Below are 22799 nucleotides of genomic sequence, written 5' to 3' on the forward strand. Positions count from 1 at the left end.
CAGGGGAGGGGAGCACCTGGCCCCGGTTCCTCTGGAAGGCAGGGCTTGCTGGGGGTGGTCCATGCAGCGTTGTCGCTGGGATGGGAACTCGGGTGGGGTGAGTGTGTGGTGGGCAGTGGACCTGTGTGTGCCAAGGCCTAGGACCTGACCAGATGGCCTGGTGCCAGCATGCTGGGGGAGGCTTGGGCTCCCTTGAGGACATCCTAGCACAGAGCGAGCTTGGGTTGGTGCCTGAGACCACTCCCTTGCCAAGCTCAGCACTGCTGGTGCCAGGAGCCATGCTGGGCATTGGGCATGTGGCATTGAGTTGTGGGCATGTGTCCACTCAAAGTGATTGTCACATTACCAAGCAGGGTCCCCAGGTGTGGTCAGTGCTGATAGGAGAACCCGGCTGCAGGCAGATATCTAGCCTGATGCCTTGAGAATGGAAGGGTGTTGGGACACCTGGGTGGGTCAGCGGTTGAGCATCTGCCTTTGGCTCAGGTCGTGATCCTGGGGTCTTGGAATTAAGTCCTGCTTTGGGCTCCCCATAGGGAGCCTGCTTCTCCTTCTGCCTGTGTCTCTGCCTTTCTCTGTTTCTCATGAATAAAAAAGTTTTAAAAGTCTTTTTTAAAAAAGCGTAAAAGAAAAAAAAAAAGCATAGAAGGGTGTCAGGCAGACTGTGTGCCCAGTCAGAAGGAATAGGGCATGCCAGGGCCGAGAACATCAGCAGATACAGCACACTGCAGGGCCTGGAGGCCGTTCTGACTCGAGAGTGACCCTCCATGGGTCCCCGGATGGTCCAGGAAATGCTCATCTCTTCTCAGGACCCTGCAGCCTGGCCACTTGGAGCCTGGGCATCATCAGACTCCAGCTGCCTGGCCCCCTTTACCACCACCACCATCCCACCCCCCCCAGGCCTGGGAGAGAGCAGATGATGCCCCAGTCCTGTCCCAGTGGAGCTGCAGAGCCCCAGGGCTGGGAGCTGGTTGGCTACTGGTGCCCACAGTGACTGGGCCTTGTTGCGAGTGGCTGTTAGAAGCACCTGCTGTGTGTGAGGCCTCACTGGGCACCCCGCCCCATCGTCACGCCCCTCGCTCCCTCACCCGCGGTGCTGTGATGCTGCCCTACACATCACAGACGGACAGATGGGCTGCAGAGGGGGACATGTGGGGGGTGGCAGGGGAGGCTTCAGGGCAGTATAGGCGGGGCCCAGGTTGCACCTCTCAGCGTGGTCCAAGATTGAGCCAGCCCCTGTGTCTCTCTTGCCTCGCTCTCTTGTGTGATGGATAGATCTGGTGCTTTGGACACATTCCCAATGTGGCACACGGCCCTTGAGACCTGATTTATGGGCCGTTAGATAAATACCTGATCCCGTCAGGACCCACCCACCTCCCCTTTGCCTCATATTGGATTTAAAAGTCCGGAACGTGCAGTAAAAACCCTCCTGCGGAGCTCTCTTATGCCTCCAAGACAACAGCCTGAAGCCGGGCCTCTGACATGTGCTTGCCTGGTGTGTGACTCTGCAGTGCATGTCCCAATGTGCAGGGGCCCAGTCCACAGCCTCCATCTCGGGAGGAGGGACCAGTGGCCCCAATGTGGTGCTGGTGCCAGCCCCGCAGGGAGCTCCATGGTCTCCCAGGCTGAGAAGCCTGTGGCTGGGTGCTGGGAACTGCCCCCGGGCTCCCCGGAACTGGTCCTGAAACAGCTCCTTTCCTGTGTTGTCTTGGACACAAGGAGGGCCCCCTGGCAGCAGCAGGAGAGTGGGGGCCAGGCGTGCATGCTGGTCTTGGCCTGGAGCACCTAGGATGTGAGGTGTTGGCTTTCAGGCTAGTGTGGGCCGTATGATCCCTCAGTGAGACTTGTGGTTGCACCCCCGGTACAGGTGAGGAAGCGGGCATACACCCAGATGGTGTCGCCCAGTGCAGCATGGGAGGAAGCAGCTTGAGGTCAGTGCCTGGACCACCAACCACAAGAAGAGCTCGGGAGGGGCTTGCTCTGGCTCAGAGCTGATAGGGACCCCTCCTCGGTGCCGGCCAATGAGGGATGCTGCAGGCAGATAACATCTCTGTTGGGCAATGCAGGGGCCTGTGCGCACAGGCACCACCCAGGACTCGCTCTGCAGCATTCTCGGAGGAGGTGGGGGCTGAGGCCCGGGTGGGAGATGGCAGCCATGTGCCAGACTGAGCCTGGGCCTGTCTGCTGAAGCGCTATGGCAGGGCTCAGGGGGCCTGCTGGCGCTCCTGGTCTGTTGGGGGGACCTGGCCCCACCTGGGTGATGCTGACCCAGGCTGGAGGGTCACCCCACTGCCCTCCTGTCTGCTTCCTTCTTTTCCCTCCAGGAAGGCCTCTCCCTGCTTCCTTCCTGCCTCCCTTTTCTTTCCAAGCTCTGTCTCCTGCGTGCATGCGTGTGTGTGTGTGTGTGTGTGTGCGGGCACACATGGGGGTGCATACAAAATCGCCCCACACAATCCGACTGTGGAGAAAGAAGCTGGCTGGGTTCCAGTGCTGCCCTGTCAACATCGGGCGAGTGACTCTGCCTCTCCGAGCCCGTTTCCACATGTGCACAATGGGGGCGTCGGTGGGCCTCTCCAGCAGGCCAGTGGGGAGAACAGGGCAGGTGGAGGCCCTGTGCCTGGGGGGCAGGGGGGTTGGAGAGTGGAGAGTGTGTGTGTGTTTGTGTGTGTTTGTGTGTGTGTGTGTGTGTGTGGTCACTGTCATGTAGGGCGCTTGGCCTCGAATGCCCCGAGGGACAGAGGGGTGTGTCCTCTGAGCCTGTCCATCTGACAGGACACCCCCTCTCTGGGTCCTAGGGGCTTTGGCCTGAAGAAAGGGTGCTGGGCCAGGGCCTTTTGGTGACTGTCAGTCCTGCTTGTCCTGAGGGCTGTGCCAGGGTCAGAGGGCGGGCCCAGCTGGCTGGCAGTGCCCAGAGCAGGGGACGCAGCAGTCTGGGGTGCTGCCTCTCAGAGATGCCCCTTCCCACCTCCTGGCTTCCTGCCCAGCCCCAGCAGCCCGGGGGGGGGGGGGGTGGCCCACTCTGGCCGAGGGGCTGGGGACCCCAGTCTCCCTGGGTGCACCTTCCCCGCCTATGGCTCCTGGTCTTCCTGGGGTCCCACAGCACTCAGGCCTGGGGGGATAATGAGGCCCTGTGTTGCAGATGCCTCCTGCCCGAGGCTTCCCGGCGCCAGCAGAACGTAAGTTGGACATGACTACCTCTGAGAGGTGATGGAGCTGGCGGGACATAAATCCCCAGGCTCCTGCCTGACTCCTCTGCTGTCTATAAATAAAACTATAATATTCATAATGATGCTGCTCAGAGCTTCAAAGTGCTTCACGAGGCATTGGCTAATTAACTCGTGCCGCCCCCACCGAGGAGGCAGGTGCTGGGGACCCCTGCCACTGCTGCTCTGGGCGCTGCCCTCCACGCTCAGGGCCGCCCCGTCCGCCCCAACCGTGCAGGGGGAGGAGATCCATGGCCCGCTGGCCACGGCCACGTGTGAGGAGTGTGGGAGCGGCAGGCACGGGGCGGGGGCAGCCCAGGGCCAGCGCTGTGGTTTCCCCCTCCAGGGCTGAGGAAGCGGGGCGAATGGCCTGGCGGGGGCGCGGCGGGGGCGCGGCGGGGCCCAGGAGTGCAGCCACGCCCCTCTGGGGCTCTGGACCTGTTTTCCCAGCTGCTGGAAGGAGGCAGCTGAGCTAAGCTCATGCCCCTCAGCTGTGTCCTGGCTCTGACAGCTCAGGAGTTGGCCCAGGACTACCTCCAGCCTTGGGGGCTCTGGGACACGGGCCTGCCTGCACTCTGGGTTCGGCACCCTGGCTGCCAGCCACGTTGGCTCTCCTGGCCTGTCACCCTGTGCCCTGTGGCCGGCGGGTGACAGAGGAGGTGGCCTGCTCCAGCCCTGCAGCCGCCACGTGTTGGGATCTGTGAGCCTGGCTGGAGAACGACTGGCTGTCTGCCGGCACGCCAGCTCCTGGCCACTGCCCGCCAGCTTGAGCTGCCCCCTGCAGACCCCACCTGCTGTCAGATTTTCTGGAAGAGCTAGGCTTGCAAAGACTCTGACTTGGGGCCTCCTGCCTGGCTCCTTGGCCAGCTGGTGTGATTTGAGGGTGTCAGCTGGCCCCTGTCCTTGACACTTGCTGTGTGGATGAGAAGTCCCCGGCTTGAGTCTGGGTCTTGGAGAGTGCAGCCTCTGGCAGGGCATTGGCTCTCAACAGCTACTAGTCCGTGTAGGAGGGACGTGGGGCCTGCCCTCAGGGGCCCCGTGGGCTGCTAGAGAGCTGTTCACATGGACTGTTAGGGAGCTGTGGGCCATGCTTTGGGAATCAGGCAGGCCTGAGGGACCCCTGGGCCTGGCACCATTGGGGAGCTCTCACACCCCTGAGCTGGAAGAGTGGGGGGAGCGAGGGCTTGTGGACCCCAGGGGAGGCTGCTCCCCAGGAGCTGTGGGCTTAGAAATGGCAGCCGAGGATGGAGGCAGGGCAGGGAGGGGGCCAGAGCCCTGGACACCCTCCTCCCACCCTTCCCTCCACGTTTGCCAAACCCAGCAGGGAGCCAGAGGGGAGAGGGGAGACAAGGCAGCCTGAGCTTGGGCCCTCAGAGCCAGGGCAGGGGCATGAGTCTGGGGGTTCAAGGAGGCGTCCTAGGACAGCCGGCATCTGTGAGAATGGGGACTGTGTGTCACCCTCTAGAGATGTCCTGGAGAGGAGGCCGAGCCCCATCCACGGGCCAGGGGGCCAGAGCACTCAGGAAGCCCCGAGAGAGGCTTCTGCTCTCCAGAAGACACTGCCCCAGGACATTGGACCGGGAAAGAGGGTGCTGAGCACAGCGTCCCACGAGGGGGCGAGGAGTGAGGGCAAGGTGCCAAGCTCTGTAGGAACGGGGTCTCCCATCTGGCTTTGGGGATGTCAGTCTGGGATGGGTCAGGAGTAGGGAGTGGGAGGTCATATGGCATAAGGAAGGCCTGGTGGAGGGAGAGAGGTGCCAGCATGTGGCCGGCAGCCCTGGGAGGGCCTCGAGGCCCGTTGGCTGAGCCCCTACCTCCAGGCGGCCGGAAGCTGGGCCATGGGCCAGAGGGCCGGCAGCTGTTGCATCAGCTGACCTGAGTTGGCTCCTATGTGAGAGCGTGTCCTGGGCAGGTTCAGCTCCCACAGACGTCACTCACTGTGTGTTGTCTTCACGCTCTGCCCTTGGCTCTGTGGGTCTCGGGCTGTGTACTGGGCCCTCTCCACCGTGCTGCTTGGGTGCAGTCAGGGAGTGGGGTGGTGAGGGTCCCGGGAGATGGTGCCAGCTGCTGCCAGATGGCCTGCACCCATTGGGCGGTCTGGGCGTCCTCTCCAGGTGAGGGTTCTGTGGGGCCCATGAGGTCTGTTGGGCGCTCGGCTCAGCAGATTGGCCTGCTGGGTGCAGTCTTGGAATAGAGGGCTGCTCGGACTGTCTCCCAAGGACCCTGCTGCCACCAGCTCCCGCCCAGTTCTTGAAGTCCAGGGAGTGCACTCCCTGTATCACTTGGGGTGCTGTGAGGGACCCAGGCCTGCCACGTGGGGCGTTCCCCACTCAGGATGATATTCCACATCTTATGAGGAAGCCCCCTGGACTCACTGTGGCCCAGGAGACAGGCCCAGCTCCAGCAGTCCCGGGGTCCTCCTCGGGGATCTCCGGCCCCTGGGCTCTGCAGCGAGAGGCCACTTCCACGCCCTTCCCCTCCGCTTGGACGGGCCTGTGGATGGAGATCTCCCTGCCACACTCTAGAGGTCACCTCACCAAGCTCCCACTCTGTCGGGATCTCCGGGGGACCCCAAGAAACTGAGGGCCTTGTCAGGTAGGGGCTGAGGAGCCGGCCCTGGGGGGTCTGCTAGAGGGCGATGTCCATACATCTCTAGCTCGGGAGAACAAGGCCATAGGAGGGTAGGCATGGGTGGGCTTGGGGGAGGCCTGCCCATCCTGGTGCTGCAGTAATGGCATCTGGGTACCCCCAATACCCCTGTTGGCTCATGCTGTGAGAGTGCCGTGTAGACGGCCCTTCCCAGGCCTGCACCAGGCTGCACAGTTGTGACTTCTCCCCTTTGTTGACTCATTTTCCCTGTGTGTGTGGGGGGGGGGCAGGGTGCAGGGTGGTCAGCTCGGGGGGCTGCAGCAGCTCAGGAGCCATTTCGGGTGCTTGGGGAGTTCTGGTGGGGTTCATGGCCCAGCCCCTCAGCTTGAGCTGCCTGGCTCTGAAGTCTGAGGTGTGTAAACGCCCCGCCACGGGCCCTGACCTCCTCCCTCTGTCCACGTGGGTCCCCGTGGGGCAGTGTGCAAGTGAATGCCCCTCTCTCTGCCTCCCCCGTCGGCTTCTCTCCCTGGGCTCCCAGGGACTGGTCCCTCCCAACCTCCTGTGTGCTCAGCCCTCCACCCTGGTGCTGACCCCTCCCACTCCAGGCCAGCCCAGGCCGTCCTGGCTTGCACTCGGGGTGGGCCTCTAGCTCCTGGTCTCCCCAGGTCCCCCCTCTTCTTTCTACAGCTGGAGGGGACTTTCAGAGATGTGTTTCATCCTGTCCCTCTCTTGTGGCACATCAGACTCCTGTACCCCTTACAGTGGGTTTCCAGCCGGTGTGGTACCCACAGATCAGGAGTGTCTCTGCTCTGGCTCTGGGCCTTTGCACATGCTGCCTCCTCTGCCAGAACTGTCACCTTTGTCTTTTCTTGCCTCTTCCGGGAAGCCTTCCTGGTTTGCCACAGTCTGTAGTCCATCAAAGTCCTTCTGACTGCCTGTGGGGACCCCAGCTGAACTGTCCGCTCCATGAGGGCTGGGCCCTGGTGCCCTGGCCTGTGTACTCCTGGCCCTAGACAGGCCCTGATGTGGGCTTTAGTTGAATGGATTAATGAGGGGCAGGTATGTGCTATGTCCTCAGAGCACAGGGCTGCTGGAGGCCGGACCTAGGCCGAGACAGGGTGGTGGTTCAGCCAGCTCTGAGCAGCACCGTCCCCAGCCGGCCTGGCAGGCACGCTGGCTCGGGGCTAGCACTGCTTGGCCCCTGATGGCAGAGGGGCTGCTGGGGGGAGGGGGAGCCGTGGGCTGACCACCGCCCCCTCCACGCCACAGCCGTGCAGGAGGAGCGGCAGCGGGGCAAGGACCGGAACGAGAATGAGGTGGAATCCACGAGCAGCGCCAACGAGGACATGCCAGTGGAGAAGATTCTGGAGGCGGAGCTGGCTGTGGAGCCCAAGACTGAGACGTACGTGGACGCGAACATGGGGCTGAACCCCAATTCGGTGAGTGTCACCCCTGTCCTCATGGCCTCCCCTGGGCGGCAGGGGCCCCAGGGCGTGTTGCTGGGCAGGAGGCCCCATCTGTCCTGGGCCATGCCGATACCCAGGACCTAGCTCGGGCTGTTCTGCTCTGTGTGGCCTCCGGCCATTGCTCAGCTGGGTTTTGAGGTCCTGTACCTGCCCCAGGGGTGCAGGCCGTGGGCTGGTTTCCCCTGTGCCCCCAGTGGGGTCAGGGCTGGGACCAGAGTCCTGGGGCCGGGGCCCTGAGGTCACAGTGGCATGTCCCCCTCCACCCTCCGCCTGGCCCAGCATGGCCCCCATTGTGCTGGACACACTGCCCTGCTCATCTCCCTGAGACTCCAGGGCCTTTGACATGCAGCTTCCTCTGATTCCTCTTGAGGCTTCTGTCTGGTGTGAGGGGACACTTTTCCAGGGGGGCCTTCCTTCATGGCCCTGCGAAGGTGGGCCTGGCCCTGTGACATGGCACAGAACTTCGTTTCTGTCCCCTAGCATGTGGGGGTGCATAGTGGGGTGTGCAGTGCATTAACTCTCCATCCCCGCCTGGCCGGGGGTGGCGTTTGCACTGTTGCTCACTGCCGGGACCCTGCAGCCCAGGCCAGGAGGGTCCTGTGTGCTCACGAGGCTCCAGCACTGAGAGGCCACCCTGCTTCCCTGTATTTCTGTGGGGGTATCTGGTGCCCAGGACCACAGCACCCCCTGACCTCCACCTGGAGCCCAGCCAGGGAGGAGGTGCATAAGGGGCCTGCCTGGTGTTCTGCTTGGGAACCCTTCTTGTGTCCACCCCTCTGTCCCAGTGGAAGGGACCAGCTTCGAGGCTTTCATGATTGAACAGAAATCGAGAGGTGGACAAAGCAGAGCATTGCCAACTTATTCATTTGTCCAGTAAGGACATTATTAGGACAAGACAGCTGCCATCTGCTCCCTGTGGTGTGACCACACGGGGCTGGCTGAGAGGGGAGCACATGTCGTTTTGTGACTAGCACGTGTCTGACCCTGCTCCTGTCGGCCTGGGTGCCCCGTGGGGACGGCTCGCTGGGCCCCGTCTCTCAGATGGCGGTGTGGCTCACTCGGCATTGGGAGTGGTTGCTGGCACTGCTCAAGCCCTGGGGGAGCCTTGGGCCTCTGCCTGGGGGCCCTACTGTCACCTGTCACACAGGACGTGCTGATCTCTGTGTCCAGCTGCAGAGACTGGCCTGCCTAGGAGTGGCTCAGGGGCTGGAAAGGGGGCCAATGGCCAGGGGCCGGGGAGGCTGGTTCCCTGGGCTTCAGAGCCTGTGGCAGAGCGTTGAGGCTCCTTCCCACTTTCCTCCATATCCCCCTGCCTCCCCACTGCACGGCTTCCCTGGGCCCCTGTCCATCTGCCTAGGCCTGGGCTCCTGCCTCCCAGGGCTTCCCTGAGCCTCAGAAGAGCAGAGCCTGGCCAGGGTGGTGCCCACTAGAACCTGGCCCCAGCGTCTGGCATGCTAGCTGCTGGACATGTCACCCGCGTGAGCTGGGGACCCCATGCACGCCTTCCTCCGTGCCACGGTGGCTTGTAAGAGTGAGAGTGAGCTCCCACAGGGGCGCTGGCGCATATGGTCCTAGGCTTCTGGTGGTACATCGACAGAATCTGCTGCAGAGGACAGAAGAGGGAACACCCCACTGCCAAGGGCCAGCCCCGTGAGCAGAGGGCCTTAGGGGTGAGGGCCAGTTTGGGGGTGTTCTGGGTCTGGCACCCTGGGCTGGGGTCCCATGAGCCCCAGAAACCCTGGCTGACACCTGTCCCTGCAGCTTTGTGTCCGCCTCTGCACACCCAGCCCCTTCCCACCCAGTGGCCTCTGCTAGTTTGTCACTGGGCTTCCCACTTGAGCCCTGGGTGGGCCCTTCCCACGGGCCCCAGGGTGTTTCGACGGCACCTCCCTTTAGGGCAGATGGTTTCTGCCATGGGAGCTCTTTGCAGGAACCTTCACTCCTGCAGGGATGCCTTGGCCACTGTGTGTGAGCGTCACGTTCCCCCTTGCTCAGGACCCAGAGGGGCCGCCGGCCAGGAGCTGGGGAGAGGGGTCCACCCTGCCCAGGCCACTGATGCTGCCAGGGTTTCCTCACTTGTGAAAATGTGACAATGAGGGTAGAATCCCCCCTGGCTAGAACTTTCTGGAAGAGCCTCTGATGCCCCCGTCTGTGTGTCATCTTGCTCTGGTAGGAAGAAGTGGCCCGGAGGGGCCCACACTGTCCACCACCTCGGAGTCCCACCCCAGCTCAGCACCCACGCCAGCACCTGTTTCCCCAGCTGTGCCACGGGGTCACTTGGCCCCATGCTGAGGGCTTCAAACCACACATTTATTTTATTTTTATTTTTATTTTTATTTATTTTTATTTTTTATTTTTTCAAACCACACATTTAGTCTCTTCTGGTCGTAGAAGTCTGAAGTCCACAATCAGTGTTGTGGACTAGAGTTGTGGTGTTGGCAGGGCTGGTTCCTACTGGGGAGGATGCCCCCTTGCCCTTCCCATCCCTGGTGGTGCTGCGTCCTTGGCTTGGGCCTCCTCCAGCCTCAAGCCAGCAGCTTCTCTCCTGCTCGCATGTTCCGTCTCTGACCCCAGCCTCCCTCCGACAGAGACCCTGTGATGACACCGGGCCCAGCGGTTGTCCAGAGTTCTCCCACCTAAACCCCTCACTTGATTGTGCCTGCAGAGGGAAGCCTATAGGGGCACATGTACAGGGGCACACGTGCAGGCTCTGGAGGTTAGGACATGGTCCCTGGGGCTGTCGTTCAGCCCAGGGCAGGTGCAGCACATGGTGGTGGGGCGGCCCGACCTAGGCTGTCTTCTGGGCTGGGCGCTCACTGCGTGCCTCTCCTCCAACTCAGCCCAACGACCCCGTCACCAACATCTGCCAGGCTGCGGACAAGCAGCTCTTCACTCTGGTCGAGTGGGCCAAGCGGATCCCGCATTTCTCTGAGCTGCCCCTGGACGACCAGGTCATCCTGCTCAGGGCAGGTAAGGGCTGGGAAGGTATGGGAGGGAGAGGGCAGGGCATTGAGGACCCACAGGTCGGCTGGGCCCTGGGACACTCCTTTCTCCGGCTGTGGGAGGGCTCCTGCCCTGGCCTTGACTGCCCCCCATAAGGAGGTATTTGGTTTCGGGTCTCTTAGTGCCCTTTGAGGGGTAAAAGGCTGTCTGGGGCCCTCTGGAGAGGGTGGGGGCAGCATGCCCAACAGGGACTGCCCTGGACGGCTTGTGTTCTGTCCTCGCCCCGCACCGAGGCCACAGCTCCTCCTCCCGGTGGGGGATGCAGTGCTGGCCAGGTGGGTCAGAGCCAGGGGTCCAGGTTGGCCCAGTTCCTGATACGTGACAGGCGTACCAAGTGGAGACCCGTTTTTGCTGAGACCAGGGTCCTCAGTGCACATCCTGGCAGTGGGGCAGGAGGGACAGGTGAGCCAGGTGTGCTGGTGCTGGGCCTCCAGTGGGGGCCGGCAGGGAGCACCCCCCACCGAGCCAGCCTCCTGCCCCACTGGGCCACCTGCACGAGCTGGGTGCTGCCAAGTGCACCACCGGCGGAAGGCTGCACGACACCAGCTGTATGCCAGGCCAGTGCTGGGCGCTGCGGGAGCATCCCAGGGCAGCCCATGTGTGCTTGGGGCAGTGGGAGAGGTAGCAGCCGGCCCAGAGGTAGGAGGAGGCTGGGCATGCCCTGTGGGGGATGGATGGCAGGGAGACAGAGTGACTCCAGAGTGATCCGCAGTGGGGGGAAAATGCACTTGGGGCCAGCTCTGCCCCCGGCAGAACTCTTGTCCCCGGGCTGTCGGCCTTGGGGCCTGGAGAGCCTGTGGGCTTGGGTGCCTATGGGCTTGGGGGCCTGTGGGCCTGGGGCCTGGGGACCTGGGGGGCCTGGGGGCCTAGAGGCCTGGAGGCTTAGGGGCCTGGGGGGCCTGGGGGCGTAGGGGCCTGGGGGCCTGGGGGCTTGGAGGGCTTGGAGGCCTGGGGGCCTGGGGGGGCCTGTGGGCTTGGGGGCCTGGGGGCCTGTGGGCTTGGGTGCCTATGGGCTTGGGGGTCTGGGGGGCCTGTGGGCCTAGGGGGCCTATGGGCTTGGGGTCCTGGGGGCTTAGGGGGCACCTAGATGCCTGGGGGCCTGTGGGCTTGGGTGCCTGGGGGCCTAGGGGACCTGGGGCAGGGCGTGCCTTCTGGAAGAGCTTTCCCTCTAGCTGGGGCTAAATCCCCACACCCAGAGCCATCAGGGGAGGTGGTAGGGGCGGCAGAGGCCTGGGTCCTCGCCCTTACTCACCATATGACAGGGTAACCCCTACCCTGCCCTGGGCCTGTAGGATTGTAGTCAGGATGATGTGTGACAGGCTGTGTGGGGCCATGAGTCACGGAGCCCGGGGAGTGTGGCAGTGTCAGTGCTGCACCTGTGGAAGCGGCTTGGGGCTTCCCCGTCCACAGGACTCATTGAGATCCCAGCACAGAAATAATTTCTATTTCAAGTTTTGCTTCCATACTTTCTCGTAACCCTTGACACCCACCCCAGTTGTCTGCACCGGGATCTCATGAAAATACTGTCCGGTTCGCCTGAGGCTTTAACACACCTTATGTCAGTTTAAGAATTTATTCTTTTGCGGTGCCCCCCGTAGCACATGGGAGTCTGAGAGTTTGCTGCTGAGACCAGGTTGGCAGCAGCTGCCCCGTGGTGTTCCACAGAGAGGCCCTCTGTCCTCCATGGCAAGAGTGTCCGGCACTTGTGGGAGGAGACTTCCTGGGCACATGGGCTTGGGAGCACCTGGGTTGAACAGAGCCAGAGGGGATGCTCCGTGCAGGACTTCTTGGGAAACTTGTTGCCCTAGTTGGCATGTGGCTCAGAATCTCGGGGTCCGCGGCACCTGCAGTGGGGTGTTCTGTGCTGGTGCGGCCCATGGAGGGCGGAGTGGCCGACCCATCATGGGGAGGGACACAGCCACGTGACCGTGCACCCTCCCCTCCCCGCCCAGGCTGGAATGAGCTGCTCATCGCCTCCTTCTCCCACCGGTCCATCGCCGTGAAGGACGGGATCCTTCTGGCCACCGGACTGCACGTCCACCGGAACAGTGCCCACAGCGCGGGGGTGGGCGCCATCTTCGACAGGTGGGTGCCCCGGGCCAGGTTCGTGGAGGGTGTGGATGTGGACATGGAAATTGGCATACAAGGACACAAGTTCAAGCCTTTGCACGTCCATCCACCGGAGACTTGACGACCCCAGCGTAATGTGAGGGTTCATTTCCTCCCGGCTCCTTTCTTTAACATCCTGTATCCCGTACGTGGAAAGAGGCGCCGTGCTCCTTGGGCGGAGGTTATACAGCAGGTGCAGTCCAGCAGTGGCCCTGGGTCTTTGGAGCCGCAAGCCCTCGGCTGCATGTGTGCCACTGCTCCTCCTCCCCGACCGCAGGTGGGCGCGCGCCTCCCTGCACCCCTGCGTCCCCTGGCTCCCCAGCAGAGGGGCAGCACTGGGCAAGGGGGCGGCCGCATGTCTCCATTCTAGCTGCTCCCCAGCCACTCAGCCCGCTGGAGGAGGAAGGGCCGGGAGGGACACACTGTGGGCCATGGGGGCAGGAAGGTGGTGGCAGGGCTCCCAGGGAACCCCCGAGCGGAAGAGCCTGGGGTCAAGGGTGCACAGACCCTCCCGGGAATCACCCACAGGAAAGTGAATGCAGGAACTGTGCTGCCCTGCGGGCAGTTCTGGTAGAACGGAGAAGGAAGCCCTGGAGCCCACTGGGATGTGCCAAGTGCAAGTAGGGGTTGTGGCCACATACACTGGCAAGCACTGGTTTTGCAGGGGATAGGTGGTGTGTCTTTGTGCAGTACTTCTCAGGGCCTTGAGAGAGGAGCCACCAAAGGCTGCTGGGAGTATGGCACTTCAGTGCCCCCAGAGGCCCCTTGTAGAGAGTGCAGTGCTGGGATGGTACTTTGGTTTAGAAACGCAGCCCCGCCACACTCCCAGCTGCTAGGGCAGTAACAGGGACAGAGGCTTGGGCTTCTACCCAAGGAGCAGCGGCACAGGGAACCAGCTACTTGCCATTCAAGTGTGTGGAACTTGTGACCCCTGCCTCAGGGCATCCCCTGGCCACAGAGTGGTGGACATCCGAGCGCCCGTCCCCTCCCACCCTGTCTTCGGTCTCCAGGGGACCGTGTCCCTCTCCAGCCTGCAGACCCTCGGGGACTCTGGCTCCTTGGGGTGACCGTCCAGGCCCTCCCCAGGCCACTGTCCTCTGTTTCCCTATGGTCCAGCCTCACTGACCACTTAGCACTTCCTGGGCACAGCCATCGAGTTTGGGGAACCAGAGACTGGGCTGATGGGGTCGGGGAGCTCAGGCTGGGGATTTGGGACCCCATGGGGCGGGCCAGTCAGGCTTGGGTCAGAGTCCCGCCCTCTGACAGAGCGGGAGGGGAGCCCCAGTCCTGGGCTGGGCAGCATCCCGGGGGGTGGGGCCTGTCCTCCAGCTGCTCCCTGGTCCCCATCCAGCCTCCCTAGCCCGTCCTGGGGGTCTTTCTGGGGCGGGGGTGCCCTGGTGAGGGGCATGGTCTGACTCAGGCCGTGGTGTTTGCCTGCTTCCTCTGCAGGGTGCTGACAGAGCTCGTGTCCAAGATGCGGGACATGCAGATGGACAAGTCGGAGCTGGGCTGCCTGCGTGCCATTGTCCTCTTCAACCCGGGTACAGCTTTCCTGGCATGGCCTGCCGTCCGGCCTCGGGCCCGAGAAGCCCACTCGTGCTGCAGACTAGCCATGCCGCCTTCTTCTTGTGGCTCCCAGGAGTGGGACGCACGGCAGCCACTGCATGCAGCGGGGGGTGGAGGGCGGGGGGGTGGATCGAGAGCCGTGCTTGTTTCATGCTTTGGCCTGGCCTCGGGCCGAGCCTTCTGGGCACTGTGTCCTAAGTGTGGCACTGCTTGGTGCTAGAATCCTGGGCTCCAGAGGAGGCAGCGTCTTCATGAACTTGTGGTGGCCAAGCCCTGGAGCCCAGACGGTTGGCCGGGAGTGGGCAGGGGTGCGGAGGGCCAGTATCTTTTGAGGCTGCCGCAGGCTTCCGGGGAGCAGTGGGGGAGCGGGCCAGCCCGTGGGGTAGACGGGATGGCGCCAAGGGTCCTGACCTCCGGCCCTCCCTTAGCTCCATCACAGAGGGATCTGGCTACTGTAGGGATGAGCCCATTCCGGGGGCACTGTGTCCTTCAGATTGTGCCCCTCGCCGTGATCCTGCCAGCATGGGAGGTGGGGCCACACATCCTGGCCCTGCCTGGGGGAGGCCCCTGGTGGAGTTGTGTGTGGCTTCACTGCTGGCTCTGGGTCACTGTCTGAGGCATGGGTGTAGGGCTGCTGGAGGGCATGGCTAGGGCCAAGACCCCCCGGTCTGGGGATGCTGAGCTGTGGAGGAGCCTGGCACAGTCTCAAGGTGCCCAGGCCACCTGTGGCATTTGTGTTGGACCCCAGTGCGCCCGCTGGGATGTCAGGCTGCCAGGCAGTGCTGGCAGGAGCCCCCCACCCTGCCGCCCCTGTCTGCGGCTCAAAGGTGACCTGACAGCAGGCCCGTCCCACAGCAGAGCCACTGTGGGGCTCGGCGGCATCAGACAGCAGCAGTGAGTGGGTGTGGGCTCCAGCCTATGCCCCCCTGTGCCTTCAGGGTGGACCACACTTGGCTGGGGCAGACCAAGGGCCTTGTGAGTCTAGCTTGACAATAAGTGGTGGCTGGTATGCAGAGAGATGGGCTTGTCTCTGTTGGTCCGTTGGGTCTCAGGAAACCCTGGGAGATGAGGAAGCAGAGGAGACTCCACAAAGCTTTGCCTGGCATGGGGGACTCCACCCCATTCAGGAAGCCCTGTAACGCCGCCCTGGTTGAGCCCTGGAGCGTCTCTTGCTCCTTAGATCCCACCCTGGGCCCTGCCAGCTTTGGTGGCTGGGCTCCCAGGCATCTCTGTCCAGGGTCAGAGCCCCCTCCAGGCTGGGCTCAGGCTTCAGCCTGGTTGCCATGGTAACCAGGGAGTGTGAGGGCAGCTGGATGCACTTGACCCCAGATAGGGAAGCTGAGTGTTAGGAAGTCCAGGGATAGGCCGCAGGTCACGTGGCCAGCAAGTAGCAAGCCAAACCTCAAGCCCAGGGCGACCTCGGGGGCTGAGCCTGCCCAGCAGCTGCTGGTCCTGGCCCAGTGGGGAGAAGGGGGAGCTAGCCCAAGCACCTGGGTGTTCCGTGCAGCTCTCTGACCTGCAGCCCCTACCCCCTGCAGACTCCAAGGGGCTCTCGAACCCGGCAGAGGTGGAGGCACTGCGGGAGAAGGTCTACGCGTCCCTGGAGGCGTATTGCAAACATAAGTACCCCGAGCAGCCAGGAAGGTGAGCCCCCCACCCAGCCCCCTCCCTTGGAGGCCTCAGGGTCTCTGTTACCACCCCTGCCCCAGCAAGCCTGCCCCCAGCCCTTCTGACACCTTCCTTGGGCAGGGTGGAGGCTCTCGCTCCTGCTCTCCTGCAGCCGGGTTCTGTCCTCACAGAGTAGGGAACGAAGCCAGGGCTTCCCTCCACTCCTCCAGGGAGCCCCCAGAGGCAGGGCCTTGGTGTGCTTACCCCCAGCAGGGACGGACACCAGCACACAGTGGGTGCTTTGTAAACGTATGCGGAGCTTGCCTCCCACCTGCCTGGGTTCCAGAAGGGCCGGGTCTCATCTCTGGTGCCCGGTGCCAGGTGCACGGTAGGCGAGAAGGGGATCTGTTCTTGTCCTGATTCTAGCTCCTCCCTCCAAAAGGGCCTCTCCTGGGAGGGCGCGTGCCCCCCACCCTGGGTGCCAGCACCACCTCCCCGCCAGCGCACGCGCAGCTGCACACACGGTGGCTGCCCTGCTCCCTCTCAGCCCTCATCTGGTTTGGTTTAAAGTGAAACTTGCCGGGGAGGCCGGAGGGCTGGCCCGGTTGTTTTTCCTGGCTCCTGGCCACAGCCCTTCTCGCCAGCTCAGCAGAAAACAGCTTTCTCTGGCCCCCGTCCAGCCTCTACGCTGTGTTTTTGCCTTTAAAACGTGGGTTGTGGGGCAGCAACCACAGCGCTTCTCCCTTGAAACACAGACGTTGTGAATAATTAATGAGGCCCCACAGCCCCTTGAGGGTCCACACCATTGTGAAGGGCGGCTCTGGACAGCCCCTCGGGGATGGGCACTGTTCTTGAGGGCAGAGCAGCCCAGCCTGGCATTCGTCCTCCCCGAGCCCCGGCACCTCCCCTGCCCACCCCATCCAGTCTCCTCCCTGGGGGGCTGGGCAGGGCCTGGGGCTCCTGCCTCTGGCCGAGCTCCAGTAGAGCTATTTCTGGGGAAGGGGTGGGCACTGGCCCTGGGCTTGTGCCCGCACAGACCTGCTTCACCATGGTCTCCCCACAGCAGCCAGAGGCATTGCTGGTTCTCAGATCCGTCTTCTGTGTGATCTCCCCCAAAGGTCTGCTGTGGCTCCCTTTGCCCGCAGGGAAAGCCCACATGCTCTAACTTGCCCACAAAGCCCTACTGAGCCTGCACCAGCCTGACCAGCGTCTTGCCCCTGGTCCCTCGGGGTCTTCGTGTTCACCCTGTGTGCTCCTGCCCCCAGGCCCTGGCCTGCTGTCCCTGCAGTCGGAGAGCCCGGCCTCCCTCTCAGGTTTCTTACAGGCCGGGCTCTGCTGCTCTGGCTTCAGGCCTGGGTCCTGCCCCTGGGGGCTGCCGGGCACCAGGTGGAGGAAAGGACACCCCGGGCTCACCGTCAGCCGGCCCTCCCACAGGTTTGCCAAGCTGCTGCTCCGCCTGCCGGCCCTGCGCTCTATTGGCCTCAAGTGCCTGGAACATCTCTTCTTCTTCAAACTCATCGGAGACACGCCCATCGACACCTTCCTCATGGAGATGCTGGAAGCCCCCCACCAGATGACTTAGGCCCCAGCCTGTCCTTCGCACCCACCCACCCACCCACCCGCCGGCCATTCTGCCCGGCCGAGCCCGCCCTTGCCCCTTCTCCGCCTGGCCTGTTAGGACGTGGGGGCACCGCCTGCTAAGCCTGAGTGTGTGGCCACCTCGCTGTTTTCAGAGCTACTCGTCCACAAAGCTGGCCGTGGCTTTCCCGGGGCGACAGCCGAGCGGCAGGAACTGGCGTGAACCCCGGCCAGGCCCGGCAGGCCCCCCCTGGGTGGCGGGGGCAGCTTCCCCCGGGCCTCGCTGGTGTTTGGAACATGCCACGCTCCCCTCCTGTGTTTGGAGTGACCTCCGTCGCCTCTTGTCGGGCACCCCCCAGCTGGCATGCCCCGCCCAGCCTTGGGAGTGGGGCGCAGAAGACCCTCGACCCCCAGAAAGATGAGGGGGGTTCTGGGGTGAGCAGGCTTCCCTTCCCTCACAGTGATGGGCGAGCAGCCCCTTTTCCAAAGATGACTTGCAGTGTGGCCCCTGAGCTGACCAGGCCAGGAGCTGACCTCTGTGTAGGGTTCCGGGGCCCCCTCGAGGCTGCGGGGATGGGAGTCATGCACCTCCCCACCTCGCTTTTCTCTTCGCATTACTGTGGCTTCAGCTTCTCCCTCTGCACAGCCCTGCGCAGGCTGGGGTAACCAGACCCCATGAGCGGCCCACCCTCAGTTCCATCTGCTATTCTAGTCTGCGTGGAGGGCAGGCTACCCCCCGTCTCCGCAGGGCTAGCCCACTGCCCAGCCTTCCTGGAAGTCCTGGGCCATGCTGACCTGTCGTGGGCAGAGGCTGAGTCTGGGAGGCCCACAGGGATAGGAGGGCGGGGATGCTTTCCCCAGAGGGTCTTCATGCAGCTGTGCACATTTGGAGGGAGCCAGGAGGCCCATGGGGGGCGTGCAGGGCCCAAAGGACTTGTAGACACATAGGCCCAGCAGGAAGGGGCGAGTGGGGCTGCTTCCTGGAGCTGTTGGCAGGGAGGCCCCCTACGCTGGCTGCCTGTTGTGTGTAGGAGACTCTTGGAATCGGGGACTGTTGTGGCCAGCGTCCTCGGGCCTGCAGCTAGATGGCCCTCGGGGACAGCCAGCCCGGCTGTTGTCTCGTCTGGGTGACAGCCGCATGTGGGCCTCCTTCAAACGCCTGCTCCGGTTGACGGCTCCCCAGTCCAGCGCTGCACCTGCTTCTGTAGCATTTCCACCGACCCGGGCGGGGCGCTGCGTTCTGGGGCAGGGTGCTCTGAACTCTGGGCGCGCAGGGGCTCTCTCAGGTTGAACTGGCTTCTTTTGCACTGTAATGTCCTCCTTTTGGTCTGAGTCCTTTCCAATCTTATGCCTCATACTCCACGAACCCAGCGTTTGTCCTTGGAGGGAGGGGGTTGCTGAGCAGGGATGGTGGGGTGGGGGTGATGCGGGCAGCTCCTGTCTTCGCGGCCCCTGAGGGGATGCTTTGTAGCCCTGGCTTCCCTCCTGCTGCCCCCACGAGCAGCCCTGGGAGGGGGGTGCCTTCCCCAGAGCCTGGTTCCCCAGCTGGTGCAAGGGTGCCCCAGGGGCAAGGCCAGGACAGGCCTCCAGGCCTCCAGCGGGAAGAAGGTGTCCCCTCTGCCTTCCAGAATCCCCAGCCAAGCTGAAGGTGAGGCACCGGGCGGAGGCTCTAAAGGACTGCACAAAATCCTCCTTCCTCTGCCGCCCGCCTGCTCGAAACATGGGGAGGTGTCCCCTGCCCTGGGGGTGGTATAGGCCGGGCGTGGAGGGTCTGCCCAGCTCTCAGCCTCTCCCGAAAGTCTCAGCAGCCTCTGGGGGCTTAGGTGTGACAGGTGGTGATGCAGGCAGTCTTGGGAACTTCGTCTTGGGTTCCCCCCATTGTGGGCACCATAGACTGCCCCCCACCAACACCCCTGGTGCCTTCTGCAGCCAGACGCACCCCATCATCCATGCCCCGCCCCCTCCTCCCCAGGGGCGTTGGGAAGGTGGGGACCTGCAGTGGAGAAAGCCCGGGACTGGGTCTGTGGGAGGGTTGGCTTCTGCTGGGGAACTCAGCTGTGACGGGCTCCGGGGGCCCCGGCTGCTTGTCCATAAAGCCCTGAGGCCCCCAGACCACAGCTTCGAGAGCCAGAAGTCCCAGCCCGGCCGGCCCGCGGGCACAGCGCCGTGGGTGCGTGGGGCTGTCCTGCGTTTTCATCCCTCAGCTGTCCTTGTCACGCATTCAGTGCTGTTGGAGGAGGTGGCTGAGTGGGGAGATGCACATGGCTCAGTAGAGAGGTAGGAGGTTTATTTAACCAGACCGATAGTAGTGTTACCAATGTGGTTCAATTAAGGTGATTTTTGTAATTATTTTTATTATTATTATTATTTTGGTGGGACAATCTTTAATTTTCTAAAGATAGCACTAACATCAGCTTGTTAGCCACCTCTTGCCCATCCCCGCCGCAGCCCGGCCAGGTGCTGCCTGGGCCCCGGGCATCCGTGCCTCCGGCGCGTGTGTGACCTGGGGCCGGGGCTCCGCAGCCGGGGAGCGAAGATGACCACGCCGTGTCCGCATGGAGCCAGCTAAGCCCATCGGGCACCTTGGATGGACACCAGCCTGCCCTCAGCCCCGGGAAGCATGTGGCCTCAGGCGGAGATGGCCTCGTGCACCCCGGCTTGCCATGTCTCCATGCCCCTAAAGGATTCAGGCCTGCGGCCAGTGCGGACACCACGCTGGAGCCCCTGGTCTGCGGGGGCCACCAGCAGGGCCCGGCCAGCGCGTGGCCACTGGGTAATCGGCTGACGTTGTCCCCATCATGGAATTCGGGCGCATGGCCCGCTCCCCGTCCATGTAGGTGTGCGGCCTGCCATGTCTGTGCTGTCGGAGAAACTGCGTGGGGCTGCACACCGTCGACGCACAGCACATGCAGAGCAGTTACCAACGTTGTGTCTTTATTTGTAATTAAGACTTTCCCCCATTTTCCTATCCATTTGCTTCGTGTAAGCAAGTACATAAGGACCCTCCTTTGGTGAAATCCGGGTTCGAGTGAATATCTCAAGGCAAGGAGTGCATCTATTTTAAGATGCTTTGGAGCAAGCAGCTTTATCAGTCCCCCATCCTTAGCAATGCCTTAGCTGGGACACGCAGCGAACACTTGAGAGGGTGGCGAGTACAGAGAGTAGAGATAAAATGTCTAAAGCATCGGGAAAGGTAAAAAAAAAATCTATTTTTGTACAAATGTAATTTTATCCCTCATGTATACTTGGATGATGGGGGGGTGGGACTTGTTTTGTTTCTGCTTCTAGAGATGGAGGAGAGTTTTCTCAGTGAAGGTGCGGATGCCCCGCTGCGCTGCGCAGACGTCTCCCCTCGGGCAGGTGGGCCCCCGGCGGCCAGGGGTCTCCTCCTCTTCCGAGAGATTCTTAAAGCCTTGCTCTGTTCTGCCCCTGTCGCCAGCCGGCCTCCCCGAGACTGTTTGACTGTGAACTTACTTCCCTGCGTGATTGTTGTCTGAACGCCGCCGCCGTGGGTGCCGGGCACAGACGAACAATGGTGTCAGAACGTGGAAAGGAAAACACAGAAAAACGTGAGAGGAGAAACAAAATATGAGCGTTTAAGAATACATCGTTGTGCTATTCTCATTTGTTCTGCTGGGGGCTTTCCTGTCTGGGTCTGGAAGTTGGCCACGCACGGGGCTGGCACGCTTCCCCGGGCCGGTGAGGGTGTGCAGGGCGCCTCGGCTGCTGCCTGACTTGCGGGGGGCCAGTCCCAGGCAGCGAGGTCCCAGCTTTGGGGCATCGGGCCCCCCACAGCTGTGCTCCTTCCTTGGCCCGCTCCCCTCCACTCTGGGCCCCAGGGCAGGTCTGGAGGTTCCATGAGGGCCCCTCCACATCCTTGGGCACTGGGCGTGCAGCCACCTGCCTGCCCCAGGAGGCCCAAGCCCTGATGGACACGCGGTTCACACACGGGGCCACCAAATGAGTGAGGCCTTCCAGCTGCCCTGTTCATAAGGACGGGATGACACTCACCTGCTCCATCCTGTGTGATATGTGCTTATCATCGCTGCGCAGTCTGGGGGCTGGGCCACGGCTTGGTAACAGTGCTGTACCCTCCAGCAGGCACCTTCCTGGGGAGGCTCTGGGCACCCTGGAGCTGGGAGCCTTGAGGGCTGGGGTCCTGCCCCAGGGACACCAGACAGATCTGACTGAGGGCAGAGGCAAGCGCCCAGCCAGGTGGGGTGAACCTCACAGCAGGAGGCTGGTGGCTCCCCTCACGTGCCCCTCTCCAGGGTGTGCTCACACACACACACTCATGCACGTGAACACGACAGGTGCACAGGCACACTCCTGCACACAACAGGCCTGCCCCCGTGCAGCACTTGCCCACAACATACATGTACGTGTAACACGCATGTGTGCACTGGGGTGCCAGGACCTCACGGGGCCTCGGGAAGTCAAGTTGGCACACCCCCCCACACACTGCCCCTCATGGCATGGGCCGAGGAGGAGGCTGCACGCTGACAACTGAGTCCCTCCCGGGGCCCTGGACCGTGGCTGGATGGAGACACCAGGAATGGAAGGACAAGTGACACGGTTCACTGTCAGCTTTGGGCCCCGTCAGACCTGCCACTGGTTGTGCTCATGGGGTCATGCCCTTCCTGGGTCAAGGCCTTGTTCTTGCCCACCAGGTGCCCGGGCACCCTGAGACAGGGTGGGCATGGGGGCCCCCATACCCCCGCAGGAAGCCCCCCTGGCCCCCTCCCAGCCAGGCCCACTCTGCTTTCCCGTCAGAAGCACGTATTACTGGCTGTAGGGGCTGCTTCCTTGCAAAGGGGGTTGCAGCCTGGGGAATCAGGAGGTGGCATCCCCGTTGGGCCCCTTGTCCTGCCTCCACATGACCGCAGCTACTGCTGAGTTCCCCGGGGGTCCCCCTGCCCGAGCAGACACCAGCACCCCGCTCTGGGCAGGGCCTTCTGACCAGTCGTGCAGGGCTGTGTCAGGAGGGCTGGGCAGGCACAGTGTAAGTGTCCTCTCGGGCACAGGCTCTCACAGCTGCCCGCCCGCAGTGGGGAAACCGGGAAAGGAGCATTCCTCACAGGGCTTCAGGCTATGGCCCTGCCCGGGGCTGGGGCAGATCTGCGTCTTCCGGAGGAGCCATGTGGGCCCCGGAGGTGCTGGGCCACGCGACCCCTTCTGTCCTTGAGTCCTTCGGGGGCCACCATGGCCAGAATAGGCAGGTGACAGGTGACCTCCATGGGGGGCCCTCATGCCCAAGCCCAAGGTCCTGCACGCGTGCTCCAGGCCGCAGGCTGCAGGGGGCACAGCTGGGGTGCTGTGCTTCCCGCCGGGGGGCACAGAGGAGCCTGTGCAGGAGGGGCTGGGGGCCAGTGAGTGTGGCTGGGCGGGGCTCTAATGCCGACCTCCTGCGGTGAGTGCAGCCCTGGTGACCCCCCCACCCTGCAATGGGTGCACCGCCGGGTGCACTGAGCTTCCAGCAGTCAGGCAGAGACCCTTGGGGACCCCCGGCCCACACGATGTTGCAGGGCAGTCTGGCCTTGGTCTTCCTGCTGCCTCTGGCTGCCATGGCAACCCCTGCCCAGGGTGGTCCCCTGGCCCAGAGGTGCTGGGGTTGGTCACTGGCAGGATTGGGGGGACAGGCCAGCTCAGCAGCATGTAGGGGTTGTAACCCAAGAGGTGA

General features: G+C 63.1%; 1 protein-coding gene across 2 annotated transcripts in view; it reads left to right on the top strand.

Annotated features, from left to right (window-relative positions):
* Positions 1-20724, top strand: part of RXRA (retinoid X receptor alpha) — a 93645-nt gene extending 72921 nt beyond the window's left edge. For both annotated transcript variants that reach the window (XM_038548860.1, XM_038548859.1), the window contains exons 5-10: positions 7059-7228; positions 10096-10225; positions 12211-12343; positions 13817-13908; positions 15472-15577; positions 16976-20724. In XM_038548860.1, coding sequence (XP_038404788.1) covers positions 7059-7228; positions 10096-10225; positions 12211-12343; positions 13817-13908; positions 15472-15577; positions 16976-17123 — 779 coding nt within the window. In that variant the 3' untranslated portion in view covers positions 17124-20724. The remainder of the gene's footprint in view (positions 1-7058; positions 7229-10095; positions 10226-12210; positions 12344-13816; positions 13909-15471; positions 15578-16975) is intronic.
* Positions 20725-22799: the final 2075 nt, after the last annotated feature.

Source organism: Canis lupus, chromosome 9, assembly GCF_011100685.1.
Source record: "Canis lupus familiaris isolate Mischka breed German Shepherd chromosome 9, alternate assembly UU_Cfam_GSD_1.0, whole genome shotgun sequence".
NCBI classification, from domain to species: Eukaryota; Metazoa; Chordata; class Mammalia; order Carnivora; family Canidae; genus Canis; species Canis lupus.